The following is a 15,303-nucleotide window of genomic DNA, read 5'->3' on the forward strand; positions in this document are numbered from 1 at the left end:
TAATATGAAGAAGGGAACCTTTTCCTTTAAAAAAAAAATAGAGATTTCAGACAAGATTCTGTGCATTCATGGTTGTTCATCAATAGACTAGAAAGATGCTCAGAGTTCAAACAATGGGTATCCTGGGACATTACCTTCTGCTTGATGATCTCAATGACATGTCTTGGAGAGAGAAAGCATAATAAATATACAGAGGTATGGCACATACCATTCAAAGTAATGCGCCATCTCTTCTATGTAGATAGGAGACTAGAGAGAAATAGAATTGAAAGAAAAACAGTCTTCAAATATTTTTGAGATATTTAAGATCACTGAGATATTTTCTAAGACATTAACAAGTGTGTTTGAGTTTTCTGATCCTTACTTTTTATATAGTATGAGCACAGTAAATATTCTCCAAACTAAAAGTATGAGATTTGTAGAGTCCTTATTTATATATTTGTTTCTTTTAAATTCTCCTTTCTTCTGTAAATAATACTGATTAAATGGACCTAAGTCTCACATATATTAGACAAAACATTCAACCAATGCATGTCCAGTTCCTTTATTTACATTTTATTTTTAGGAAGTTCACAGTAAGATTTCCAGCCTGGTCTTGAACTCCCTCTGTAGCCCAGGACACCTTTGATCTTTCAGTCTTCCTGTCTTACCAATCCCTATGACTGAAGATTGCAGCTCTGTGCCACCAGGCCACACTTACTCTTTTATTTCTTAAGCATGTTTATCAAGGGCCCCTAAGTCAAACGAGGTTTCCCACTGAGTTTTAAACCTAAGCTTTCTCCTAAACCACAGAAATGAATTTTTCATTTGAAGTTTTGACTCCTGCTATCTAGAGCTAAGACACATTTGGATGGTTAGGACTCTGACATTTCTGTTAGCAGTATTGCCTGGTCTAAAGGAGGATGTGAACAGTAGAAGCAGACATCATGATAGACCATGTTGAACAATTAAGGAGTTTCTGAATACTAGGTTTAAGGGATGTACTCACTCATATTTGGTTTCTAGCTATAAATAAAGGACATTGAGCCTATAATTCGGGTTCTTAGAGAAGCTAAATAAGAAGGAGAACCCAAAGAAAAACGTATAGGCATCCTCCTGAATATTAACCTTCATAAGGCAATGAAAGGAAACAGAGACAGAGACACACATTGGAGCACCAGAATGAAATCTCAAGGTCCAAATCAGGAGCAGAAGGAGAGCGAGCACGAGCAAGGAACTCAGGACCGCAAGGGGTGCACCCACACACTGAGACAATGGGGATGTTCTATCGGGAACTCACCAAGGCCAGCTGGCTTGGTTCTGAAAAAGCCTGGGTTAAAACAGGTCGCACTGAACATAGTGGACAATGAGGACTACTGAGACCTCAAGAACAATGGCAATGGGTTTTTGATCCTACTGCATGTATTGGCTTTTTGGGAGCCTAGGCAGTTTGGATGCTCACCTCACTAGACCTGGATGGATGTGGGTGGTCCTTGGACTTCCCACAGGGCAGGGAACCCTGATGGCTCTTTGGGCTGATGAGGGAGGGGGACTTGACTGGAGGAGGGGGAGGGAAATGGGAGGCGGTGGCGGGGAGGAGACAGTAATCTTTAACAAATTTAAAAAAATCTGTAAAAAGTCAAAAAAAAATAAAGACTTACCTCATGCAGAAAAAAAAAATAAATCCATTTGATTCTGCAGAGTTAGAGTAGGCATGAGAAAAGAGGTCAGAGATGATGTGTAGGCTGACATCTGCTTTTTTATGCTTTACCAAGAGCTGGATACTCCTGAATAAAGCATTTAATATTCTTTAGAGTGGAAGATAAGTTTTCATCAGGGTCACAACTGACACACACACACATATTACTGTGAATATATATACATACATACATATATATATATATATATATATAGTGAATTCTTAAGGTGGTTATTTAAAAAATGAAGAGGCTGTTTACTATGATCTGCTAATACTTTACTGAAACAACATTCTCATTCCCCTTTCCTAGGAAGCCTCTGTTGATTATATTCGTGAGTTATTTTGGAACAAAACTGCACAGGCCTATCATGATTGGTGCTGGTTGTGTGGTTATGGGCCTAGGGTGCTTCTTAATATCACTACCTCATTTCCTGATGGGACGGTGAGTATTCCAGCCTTTGATTAAATTTTAGGTTCAACTCTTCCCTACATGAAATGAGGCTCAGAATTTCCTCCCTGGGAAGAGCAATGCTCCCCCAAAGTACAGAATGCTAAAATGGAAAATAGAAGATATGGTCTTCACTCTACCAATATGACTTGTGAATCTTATGACCTTCAGTCTCCTTAAGGTCCAATCCAGTTTACTGTGATGTGGGGTTTGAAACACTGCTTTCAGGAAGTTGAGACACCTGAATGGATCCTCTGAGTCTGCGTAAACCTGTGCTGCATCACTCATCAGGATAATTTAGACACTCCAGATACAAGGAGTATACTGTTTGATATAATCACAGATGAGTGAGAGATAGAGTAATGTAAATATTAATTTTTATTTTCATGCTTAGCAAACTGTCTTACACAGAAAATTGTAAAATTTAAATTATGTTAAACTATTTCTGCTTTCTATGGATAGTTTTCAGTTCTTTCTTTTGCTTGCCTGTGTGTCAGAATGAATTTGTTTGGCTTCTTTCCCTTATCTTCTTCTCCCCCTGCCTCCCCTCTACTCTTTTTTGTTGTCAGAATTTCTGTCCTTCTTGGTTCCCACAATAGTTAAGTCACAAAGAAATCACACAGAGGTCTACATTATTTATAAACTGATTGGCTCATTATCTCAGGCTTCTTCTTAACTCTTATAACTAATATTTGGCCATTATTCTTATCTTTGTTAGCCACAATGCTCAGTACCTTTTTCAGCAAGTCAGTCACATATTGCTTCTGTGGTCTGGTCAGGACTACAGAAGAATGGGCTTCCTTCTTCCTAGAATTCTCCTGTTCTCATTGACCTGCCTCTACTTCCTGTCTGGTTATCCCACTTATAGGTCCTTCCTGGCTACTGGCCAATCAGCATTTAGTTAAAATATAATTGACAGAGTACAGACCTTTCTCCCACACCATTTCCATCTTTTTTTTTTTTTTTTTAAAGAAAATCTATAGTCCATTTTTGGGGAATGTAGGAGTATTTTTCCAGGCTACTTTTTGCTGGTTGGGGGCACTGATAATTTTATGGGAACCTAAAGAAAATTTAGAATAATGATCAAGTCCTGACTGGAGTATCTTGTTAGTCTTGATTATTTTAGGCAGTAGTATTGAGGCTATTTTGGATGTAGAACTCTGCATTCTGAGCTATTTGCTCTTACTGGAGATTTCTCAGGTGCTATTTCTTGATCAAACCTGATTTTTCTTTTAACTCAGAATGAATCCACAGCTTCTCATTTTTTTTTTGTGAAAACAAAAGCAAAACCTATTCTCCAAAGTAACGTTCCTTTTGAGTTCAATTTTGAAGTCAAGGTATTTTTAAAATACCTAGGTCTGCCCTGCCTCCAATGGGTAGTCTGGCTTCCCACAGATCCTTTCACTAAGAGGGCATGATAACAAACGTCAGGGTTCCCAGGCAACATGTTCAGCTGTGAGCAAGTGGCACTGAATCAGCACATTGTTGGCCTGACTGATGGCCCAGTTTCAGGAAATGAGGGGCACACTAAAGGCCCTAGGACACTGGGGGGCTGAGATGTGCGTGGGCTGGGAGGGTCGCATGCCCTTGATACTCAGCCTTGTCTGTATTCTGAAATATTTTTTATCCAAAGTTGATAATTACCCAAAGAAACCTGTGACTTCATCTCTTCGATTTTCTACAGAACAGCTACCCAGATTTAAAGCTAGACACCCAGATGCAAAACTTGGAGAACTCGTTAGAAAAATTGCCGCTACATGGAGGGAACTACAGGATGCAGAAAAAAAAAAAGCATCGGAAGCTAATTTTAAGGCAGAATGGAAAGCATACAAAGAAGCTATGAGCAAGTTTAAAGACCAGCTAACGCCAACTCAGCTGGTTCTTTTGAGAAAGAAGTCAGGCAAAAACGTTTAAAAAGAGTTTCAATGAAAAGGAGAGAATTAACTTTGCTTGGAAAACCAAAAAGACCTCGATTAGCATAAAACATTTATTATCTGAAAGCTTCCAAGAGGCTTAAAATGACTCTGCTCCGGGAAAACTGGAGACTATGAATCAGGCTTGGAAAAATCTGCCTAGTGATCAAAGGCAGGTGTACATTCAGCTTGCTAAAGATAATAGAATTCATTGTGATAATGAAATGAAGTCTTGGGAAGAGCAAATGGCTGAAGTTGGACGAAGTGATCTCATCCTTCGCAGTATGAAACAATCCCCGAGAATTAAAAGATAGAAGATGTTTTTGTGAGTAGGCACAAGAAACCAATTGTCTCATTGCCTTAAGCTGTCAAATTAGAAAGGATAATGCCGGTTAACGTTTGATATTCAGTTCCTTTTTCTTTTTACACTGATGACTGCTATGTGGAAGTGTGTCCCCCATGTTCTGGGGCCAGAACTGCTGTCACAGCTATGGCAAAGCTGTGACATAACTGCGTATTCAGAAAAGCTTTCAAACTCATTATATGAAATGATGCCCAGGGCACGAATCATGTATAGAGTTGATATTTGTACATGTAAGTGATTGGTGATGTCATAACAGCTTTTTATAGTAGTAAAAACAAAGAAATTTACAAACCTTTCTCATTTTTTTTTTTACTGAAGTAAAAACTAAGAAATTATGTGCTAGGTCTATGCATATTGTTTTTATTGCATAGAATAAAAATTCTAAAATATCTATCTTGCATTAGTTTAGCAGCATTTATAAACAAATATCTTTTGGCAGCTGTTGTTTTTTTCCTCGTCATTTAAACAATTAAAAAGAACATAATAACTTATAGTATCCAGACTCTGTGTATTTTTCATCTTTATGTGGCTTTATTTTAACCTCTCTTTTTTACTTTTTGGCTTTTTGAGACAGGGTATTGTGTATCTTTGTCCTGAAACTCACTCTGTACACCAGGCTGTCCTTGAACTCACAGAGATCCCCTGTCTCTGCCTCCCAAGTGCTAGGATTAAAGGTGTATGCCACCATGCCTTGAACTCACAGAGATCTGCCTGCCCCTGTCTTCTAAATGTTGGGAATAAAGTTGTGTGCCACCACACCCAACTACTCTCTCTCTTTTTTTTTTCTTAAGGATGATAAAATTTTCTCTTTTCTCCCAAGCCTAAATATATTTTTAACACACTGTAAACCATTTAGAGGTCTTCTTTGTCTTTGAATATCTTTTTACTGTATATCTTTCTTTATCTGACCATGTGAGTCTTTAATTTACTAAGCAATATGGAGAGAATTAAAGCTGTGGATTTTATGGCTTGATCCAGCCCATTTCTAGCTTTCAGAGATTCCAGCCTCATGGCAGAGGTACTGGCTGTAGCCATGTTTATTGCCACAACTCTACAGAATTTTAAAGTCCCTTGCAGGAAGAAAGCATCAACACAAAGCCAGCATTTTAAAATGGCATGACTTTTTTTACTGCTACAGCTGAAAACCAAAAAGCATATGGTCAGCTTTTTATCACCACCATTTAAGCATTTCATGGCAGGACATCTTAAAAGAATTGCAAGCTTTTACAGCTAAAACTGAGTAAGAAAGCCTGTCTTAAATGAGTGTGCTTACCTCTAGAAAGAAGAGCCTACCTGAGGTAATGCTGCTATCAATTAGTCATGCTTAACTCTATTCTTTTTTGTCTAGAATTACTTCCCAAGCTCTGTCAGGCTTTATGTGCATGCAGTTGTTCACACATTGAGCACCATTTGTTGTCGAAAGTTCTGTCCTGCCTGGTTCCCGCAATCGTTAAGTCCCAAAGAAATCATACAGAGGGCTACGTTAGTTATAAACCGATTGTCTCATTAACTCTGGCTTCTTAACTTATAACTTATATTAACCCATTATTCTTATCTGTGTTAGCCACATGGCTCAGTACCTTTTTCAGCAAGGCAGTCACATCTTGCTTCTGTGGTCTGGTCAGGACTGCAAAAGAATGGGCTTCCTTCTTCCCAGAATGCTCCTGTTCTCATTGACCCAAGTCTATTTCCTGTCTGGTTGTCCCACCTATATGCCCTGTCTGACTACTGGCCAATCAGAGTTTATTTAAAATATAATTGACTGAATACAGACCATTCCCTCACACTACTTTTTCATTATTTGCTTTTATCATTTCATTTTTAAGATTTTTAATCAATTATATTTGTGTGAGTGTTTTATTTGCACACTAGATTGTGTCTGTTGCCTGCAGTGATCAGAAGAGTGTGTAATTTTCCCAGGAACTGGAGTTACAGATGGTTGTCTGCTACTCTGTGGGTGCTAGAAAAAGAACCTAGATCCTCTTCAAGAGCATCAAGTGTTCTGCAACACTGAATCATCTCCCTAGTGCTGGTGTGTGTGTGTGTGTGTGTGTGTGTGTGTGTGTGTGTGATAAGATCTTGCTATGAAGTCCAGGTTAGAATCCATTATTTAGCTTAGGCTGGCTTCAAATCTTTGTGATCCTCTTTGGTGATCCTCCTGACTCAGTCTTCCAAGTGTTGGTATTACATTACAAACATGAGCCCCACCACAACCATTCTTTGCCTCTTTCTTATGCCTAATTACTCATTAGTGGAACACCCTACCCTCTGATTCCCTGTTTACTTTCTCTCACTTTTTTCTGTAGAGAAAAAAAAATTCCCTACAGACTTTGGAGACATTGTCTCAAATTTTGTGCATTCTGATTTTATAATTGGTATTCTAACTAATGTGACTGGCTTCTCTTTTATCTCCACAGTTTGACACTGATGAAGATTGCTTTAAGTTTTTTGCCACCTCCATCAGTTAGTTGCTTTTGGTCAAGACATTTAGTAAAGACTTTTTTTTTTTTTACTCTTTTCTTTCTGATGATATATTCCTCCTCCTCTTCTGCAGCTACTAACTGGAATCCTAGATTTCGTTCATATATTGCCAAATTTCTAACATCATGTCTTTGAATCTCTTAGCTACTTTCTGGGAAATTCAGCTTCATCATCAAGGCTCTTCAATTCAGGGTGTGTAAATTTATATTGTCAAGGACACCTCTCTACCTTTCCTCTGAGGTAACATCTTTTTATTTTCTCAAGACCTCTTTTTCTATGTGATTCTCTTCATCTGTATGTGTGCCTTTGGCTTCTTCAAGTCTAGCTTTTGTTTGTCTTTGACTTACTGTAATTGTGTCTCCCATAGATGACATTTCATTATATGTAAATACTTAAGAAAGAATAACAACAGAAAGCTAAATAGAAATGTAAGGAGAGAGGGGCCCTTTGTTTCCACCGGCCACCCACCTAGCTTACCCTCAATATAACCAAACAGAAATTGTATTAATTAAATTACTGGTTGGCCATTAGTTCTAACTTCTTATTGGCTTAACCCATCTCCTTTAATTTGTGTATTGCCACATGGCAGTGGCTTACAAGAGATTCTAACCAGCATCCATCTCAGGCGGAGGATCCATGGCTTTTCTGTGTCTCTGCCCTTCTTCCTCCCAGCATTCGATTCTGTTTTCTCTGCCTACCTAAGATCCACCCTATCAACTAGGCCAAGAAAGTTTATTTATTCATTAACCAATGAAAGCAATACATGAGCAGAAAAACCTCCTACACCATAGAAAGTTTGTATAAAGAATAGACTTGGTTAATGTGAGTTGTTTGTCTTTTTCAGTAGGATGAGTCAACCGGTGATTGAGACAGGACTGACTGGTGATTGATCTGGATTGGGTGGTGACTTATCTGGACTGAATCACGACTGATCTAGACTGAGTGATGATTGAGATGGACTGGGTTCTGTCTGAGTTGGAATGGCTAGTGAATGAGATGGACCGGCTGATGTTAATCTATCTCAGAAGCATGTGTAAATTATGATCCTAGGCAGAAATTCTTTGCACTTTCTAAATATGTAGAAACTTGGCTATCAGCTATAAAGGAATAGGAGCAGCATCTTTTGGTGCGTGGAGTTTTAAAAAAAAATGATTCTTGTTTTTGTCCTCTGTGTCCCCATTGTAGCAGTGTAGATCTTTTCCTTCCTTTTAACTTTTCCATTTGGAGAGATAAAGGATGAACCTGAGGATCTTGAAATTCCTTATGTATACTTTACCCCTCACTTTAGACTTTGCTTCAAGTACTCAGCTGGGCCCTGAGTTTGGAGTCTCTTCATGCAGTTTTCAGTAGATCTGAAACATTCCCTATTGTTCCCTGGAGCATGATAGTTATATTTCCCTTACCTTGTGATTCAGGGCCTTTCTTACATCCATATCCCAATCTCAAGATTATTGAGCTTAAGTGACCACATTTTTAATCCCTCAATAAAACTTTTTTTTATATTTTGTTTTCACCTATTTTGTTCTGGTAAAGGAGTGTGTATGCTTTCATATGAGGTCAGGAAACAACTCTCAGGAGTAGTGTCTCTCTGCCTGACATGCAATCTAGATTGTCAGGCTTGCACATAGGCATCTGTACCCATGAAGGCATCTGGTATTTCACAAGTCATATATAAATATATTTCATTTTTTGAAGAACAATCTCATGTAGCTCGGGCTGTCCTTGAATGTACTCTGTATTTAAGGACAATCATGAACTTGTTTTCTTTTTCATTCAATCTCCTGAGTGCTAGAATTATAGGCCTGATCCATCATGCTTGGTTTTATTGAGTGCTTAGGATTAAACCCAGGATTGGTGTTTGCCAGGCACTAATGTACTAATTGAACTACATCCTCATCTCTAGATTTCTCTATCTGTGAGGAAATTGCCATTGCCCTTTTTCATTTTGACATTTTTTCTGCCTTTTTATTGTCAGTTAAGAATAAATAGATGTTGAGCATACAACCTTACATAAATTGGATAATGAATGAAATGAAGGATATTTTTGCCTCTCAGTGTTTTTGTGGGGAATTGAAAGTATGCACATGGAATTAAAATTGTTTTTTACCTTCTTTTTTATTCAAATTAATGTCAAGAAATATTTGACTATTATTAAGTTTTACCATCTTCTGCCAAAGGTGGTAATTCTTTGAAGCTGACCTGTCCTCACTGGGTCATGAGAAAGGAGACACAGGTTCCTGTCCACACTTCATTGGCAAGCTCTGTGGGGACATCCAGGCAGTAGTTCTTGGGAGTAGCTGGTATGACTTCTGTGCTATAGTATGCAGCTTAAAAATGTTGAACACTTATATCTAAATAAATAAATAAAAAGAAACAAAGGAATTCCAGCATGCATAAAATCAGAAGAGTCTTAGCTGGACGCGTTCTCCTCTACTCTGCAATCTGTCATTTTCTGACCAAAGTTCATTAGCATGTTTTCTTTTTCATGACACGGCCTTGCTACAAGACAAATTCTGTCACCTTTTGTGACACATGAACTTTTTTTCCTGTTGAAATTAATGAGTACATTATGAGAATGATTGTGGGAATTCTCAGAAAGGGAGAATACGACCACAGCTCAGAAAATGCAGAGCAACTCTCTTGATTTGTGCCCATTGTTTCTTGTCTCTATAAAGCTTTTATCTTCTCAATGATACTTTAGTGAGTCTCTTTCTTGCTTTTGTTCTCTATCTCTCCCGGCTGATTTCTAGGAAATAGTCATTTCGAAATCACAGAGGGTTGGTACTAGAGAGCCTGAATGTTATGTCACTTACATGTAGAGGCTTGAGAGCTAACTATAAAGAAGAGGCACTTTTTGGTGATACACAATTTCTTTTGATGATATTTATTATTTAAATATTTACTAATATTTATTATTTAAATATGTAATTATATAAAATTAATTAACTATAACTAAATATTAATAAATATTTATTATTTTTATTCATTCAAGTTTTTAAAATTGGGTTCTGCTTTTTGTTTGCTTGTTTGTTTATATTATTTTTTGTTTTTATTTCAGATAGGCTTTTGTGAAGCCCAATCTCTCCTAAAACTAGCTACATAGCTGAGGGGGACCTTGAGCCTCTACCTCTCCAGTGCTAGGATGACAGGCAAGGACCACCACTCCCTGATAATGTATTATGGAATTCAGCCTGCAACTACATGGACACCTTCATGATACAGATTTATGTTTCTATTTATTTGTGTGTGTGTGTGTGTGTGTGTGTGTGTGTGCCTGTGTATATGTGTCTGTGGATGCATGGTGGGTGTAGGTATTCACATGTAGAGATTAGAGGACCACTTTATGGAGTCAATCCTCTTCCTCCACCTTTATGTGATTTCCAGGACTGAGCTCATGTCATCAGGCTCTGGAGAGAGTTCTTTTCCTGCTGAGTCATCTTCCTGGCCCAGCAACTGGATTCATAATGGTCAGAATGACTGCTGTGAACACATGTCTGCACAGCCTGTAGATACTGTATTTTTAGGAAAGCAGGAGTCAGTGATCTGTAGATGCTCTCATTGCCCTCAAGTCCTCATGGTGAATATTTTCTGTGTCCATACAGATACGAATATGAGAAAATGACCTCACCGTCAAGTAACTTGTCTTCAAACAGCTTCTTGTGTTCGGGAAGCAGAAGTGTGACCTTAACAACAATATCAGACCCAGAAGGTTTAGTAGGCAACTAATACAAATGGACAATCTTTATTTCCCTCTTCATAGAAGGGAACTGTGCAATAACATGAAATACTCTGCTCCCTGAGTTTGAATCTATTCAATAAGACTCCTTTGTTTCTTAATGTGGGTATTTTAAAAATAAGCAAAATATATCTACTCAAGCACCATTGTAGAATTAGTCCCACAAGGGAAAATGACTTATAAGGACAGATCTAGACTCATGATGTGATCTATGTGATTCGTCTGGTATGGTTTCCTGTTGCTGTAATAAAACATGGACTAAATCCAAGAAAGGTAGGAAAGAGGTTATATAGCTTACAAATTGTAACCAATCATGAGGGAAACTGGGGGGAGAGATCAAAACAGAGAGCACTAAGGAGTGGCTCATACAGGCTAGGTCCTCTGGCTTCCTCAGCTTCCTCTCTCATACAGCCTAGACCCAGCTACCCAAGAATGGTACGACCCACAGTGTTCTATGAATTCTTACATCAATTATCCAGGAAGAAAATGCCTCATACACATGCCCACAGGGCAATGGAGGCAGTTCCTCAATTAAGATACTTTCTTTCAGGTATATCTGGACTTGTGTCAAGTTGATAAAAACTAGCCACCACAGTTATTATACTATAAGATATACAGACAGAAACTTTCCCAGATTTGTACTGAATGCCTGAAGCACCATGGAAAAGCAGGTGCATTGTCACTGTTCACAATTAACTGATTACACAGTAACTTGTCTTTTAGTTTCCCTTTTCCTCTTTAAGAGAAGCATGGCTTTACAGTTGAACCAAACAGTGGTTTCCTTACTTCCTATGGGCTCATGCACTGTGGTCCTGGTTTCTGCCATTTATAAGTTAGTTGTATTAATAATATTCACATCACTGTGATCAAAATTCCAAACAACTCAAGGAAGGACAAGTTTGTTTTCACTTACTTTTTTGGAGGGTTCATTCCATGGTCACTTTGCCCCATGTTTATGTGTAGAATATCATGGTGAGATGAGCTTCACTTCAAGGTGGGTAGGAAGAATGGTAAACAAGATACAGGAATTGATGAGATGTAACCTCTGTAGACATACCAACATGATGACCAACTTCTTTCAATTAACACCACTTGTTACCAGTCAGTACTTCTCAATACTGCCACTCTTAAGACTCCATCAACATATTTTATGACTCTTTTAACAGATCAATCCAATGAATATGTCAGTGCATGGTGACTGGTCTCTATACATGCCCAAAAACATAACCGATGCCATATTAAAAATATTTATTGCATGTACTATTTTCTTTTCTTTTAGTTTGGTAGATTACCATGGGCAAGGGACCTTATATACAGAAGAATATATTTGTGTTTATGATGCTAAAGCAGTAGTTTTCAATCTTCCTAATGCTCAACACTTTAATTGTGAGGACCATGAATAATAAAATTATTTTGTTACTCCTTCATTTTGTATATCCATGTTATCAAGTAGTCTTCAACCCTGTGAAAGGGTCATCCCCAAAAGAGTCACAACCCACAGGTAGAAAAGCCTGAGTGTAGGAGGAAGGATGCTTGTTTGTCATGGCTGCCCAGAACTGAAATAATCACACAGAAACCATATTCATTAAAACACTGCTTGTCCCATTAGCTCTAGCTTCTTATTGTCTAACTCTTATATTAATTTAACCCATTTCTGTTAAGATGTATATTGCCATGTGGCAGTGGCTTACCAGCAAAGATTCAGAATGTCTGCCTCTGGCAGCTCCACAGTGTCTCTCTGACTCCACCCTTCTTTTGCCCAGCATTCAGTCCAGTTCTCCCCACCTACCTAAGATCTGCCCTATCAAAAGCCCAAGGCAGTTTCTTTATTCATTAATGGTAATGACAGCACACAGAGGGGACTCCCATATCACCAGAGGAATGAGAATCAATCATGGCAGGGAAAGTGTCAGTGGGAGGTTGAAATTCTGAAATTAGGAGCTCACATCTCAACTATAAATGTAAGAGAGAGGGAAAAAAGTAGAAGTAGAGTCAGGCTCCAAGCTCTTTAAGACTATCTCCAGTGACATTCTTCCTCCACCTCCTCAAATACCACTTACTGGAGACTAAGTATTTAATATTCAAGCCTCTAAAGTGGGACATTTCCATTCAGAGATCCATAACATGCTTACAGAGAGCCTGATTTGTTCCCAGCAATGACAACATATTTTTCTCAAAGCCCTGTCAACCTAGTTCTGGGGAATTGGGTGCCTTCTTCTGTCCTTGGGTATCTGCACAAACATGGTGCACACATGCTCTTTAAGGTAACACATTTTAAAAAGTATTTTTAAAGTCACATATGCCAACACATCTCTTGGACACATAGTCTGATACTGTCTCAGCAGGATTGTCTCAGGCCAAAAACTTCTCCCTCTTATGCTAGATCCATGCCACAGAATTTGCAGCAGTCTCCAGGGTTGGAATGTTGTAACACAGGAACCTGCTTTTTGGGGTTTTTGTTCTGCCTGGTTTCTGTCCTCCCACCAGGTCCCACAGGCATTTAGCCCCAAAGAAAATCACACAGAGGTCATGTCACTGCTCCCAGGGATTCTGTGGGGATCAAAATAATTTGAGAATCAAAGAGCAGCCATCTCTGAAGCTCTGAGCTACAGAAACCTTGTAAGCAAAGCAAGGTGAAATAGTGACCTCAATGCTTGCTCATTTTCATCTCCTGAATCGACCTTTGGAAATCCACCCATTGTGTTCCTTGCATTTTGGTGGATAAGTTAAAATCTTCCATGTTCAATGCCCCAGGAAATCATTTGAGCCTCCAAAGTCTGATACTTTTAGTTCTGCCTGATAAGATGGTTGAGAGTCATTCTGTGATCTGTAGACTGAAATCATCACGCTTATCAAAGATAAGAATTTGAATACATAGAAATGGAAATGGATTTTACTTTAATCAAGAATAAATAAGAGTTAGACTTCAGGACCCAACTGTGCTTAGGATATTTATGGGCATTCACTGATCAATCCAAAGAGAGAGTACTTTGTCTACTTCCCTAAAAACACCAAGTTGAGCTTCCCTACAGAGTGGCAGTTCATTTAGCTTAAGTGTGGAAGGTGCATGCAATTACTCAATGATTTCACCTTTGACCTTTCCCGTCCATTTGGCCTTGTTTATGTTATCCCAAAGTTAAACAACTGGGGGAGTATTATGTTGACAGTAAAAAATAATATCTATAGGAAAAATATGTCTATTCTTCAGGTAAATATTTTTTTACGAAGTAATTGACGCTATGGGGAATTCAAACTTCCATCAATATTCTCTTTGCATTATATCAGTACAACATGAATTGTTAGACATATGAACATGTGTGCTTATTTTTCAATCCTCAATGTTGTGGAGAAATTATGCAGTGTACATATTAACTAACTGGGTCTACTAGTTGGTGGAAAACTGAGTGGAAAAAATCTTGGTTTTACTGCTTGCTTATTTTTTTTTTGTTGTAAATTCTTATAACCAATATGTTGTCACTAAACACTGAATTGGGGAAAGATGTAAAGTCATCTCTCCTCTAAAGTGGTAATTATCATAGCTAAGTATTCTTTTAAAATATAAAATAGGAGTGACTCAATGATTCATTGCTAGCATAGTTATATAAGTTAATTGATGGTCATCATAGGCTTTTGGCCTCAAGAAACAAAGACAAATTTGAATTAACTGTCAGTAACACTTGACTGTCAAAATGCTAATGTAATTTTCTGTTGTTTTAATGTAGACTGTGAAAAAGAAATTAAATCCTTAATGTGGATATATGTAATGGTAGGAAATCTTATTCATGGAATTGGTGAAACTCCCATCATGCCCTTGGGCATTTCTTACATAGAAGACTTTGCCAAACCTGAAAACTCCCCATTTTACATTGGTAAGTTTTACCAAGTCTGGTAAATCAGACTTGGGATCATTTATAACAAATCTAGTTCAGGGAATGTTGAAAACAGTTATTGATTTGAAACCTGTGGTTTCCAGAACCATGAACAGAGTGCTATGGCACCATTGGCTGTAAAAGTTTTCTTTGGGGGAATTAAGCAGCAGTTCCAGACAAGCAGGTTCAGCAAGCAGCTTCTCACATTGCAGATCCTTCTTATCTGCTGATCCTACAGTCTTCTGATGCTGCCATACTAACTCTAAACCCTTAGAAATTCACCAATATTTCCTGAAAAATGTTCTTAGATACAATGGTTTGTTTTCTATTTTTCTGCTTAGTTTGTCATTCTTTCCTCTATAAGTTATTACAAATTCATTATTGGCCATTTTGTGTCTGTAGTATTTTAAAACAGCTTTGCTTTTTCCCTCTCCTTCTGTCTCTTTGTCTCTCTCTGTGTTTCTGTCTCTGTGTGTGTGTGTGTGTGTGTGTGCGTGCATTTTCTTGGCAGTGTGGTGGTCATAATACAGTTATCAAGATTTGGACTTGAGATTGAACTCTGGTCCTTGGGCAAGGTTTAGTGGACAAATGCTTTTACCTGTTGAGCCTTCTGCCTGACTCTAGTGTTTTCTTTGTTGCCTTCTTGTAAACATTCTTGCAGGAAAAGACTTACCAAACCCTGTTTCCATCACGTCTACCATGTTCACCAAATGGTTTTTTATTTACTGTCTGCTCTCTTTTAGTCCTTGAGGTTCTGCACCCTGCCTCTCTATGAAGTTAATGATATCATTCCCTTCCTTAAAATGCCTCAGCC

At 38.2% G+C, this 15,303-nt stretch overlaps 1 protein-coding gene and 1 pseudogene across 1 annotated transcript in view; both read left to right on the forward strand.

Annotated features, from left to right (window-relative positions):
* The window catches only part of LOC126497335 (solute carrier organic anion transporter family member 1A5-like), a 185,723-nt gene that overhangs the window by 136,277 nt on the left and 34,143 nt on the right, over positions 1–15,303 (forward strand). The window contains 3 exon segments of the mRNA XM_050135305.1: positions 1,993–2,120; positions 10,487–10,593; positions 14,343–14,489. Of these exon segments, the coding sequence (XP_049991262.1) occupies positions 1,993–2,120; positions 10,487–10,593; positions 14,343–14,489 (382 nt within the window).
* LOC126497328 (transcription factor A, mitochondrial-like) lies at positions 2,127–10,029 on the forward strand (annotated as a pseudogene).

This window comes from Alexandromys fortis, unplaced genomic scaffold (genome assembly GCF_014885135.2).
Source record: "Alexandromys fortis isolate MF-2015 unplaced genomic scaffold, M_Fortis_MF-2015_v1.1 scaffold_21, whole genome shotgun sequence".
Lineage (NCBI taxonomy): Eukaryota > Metazoa > Chordata > Mammalia > Rodentia > Cricetidae > Alexandromys > Alexandromys fortis.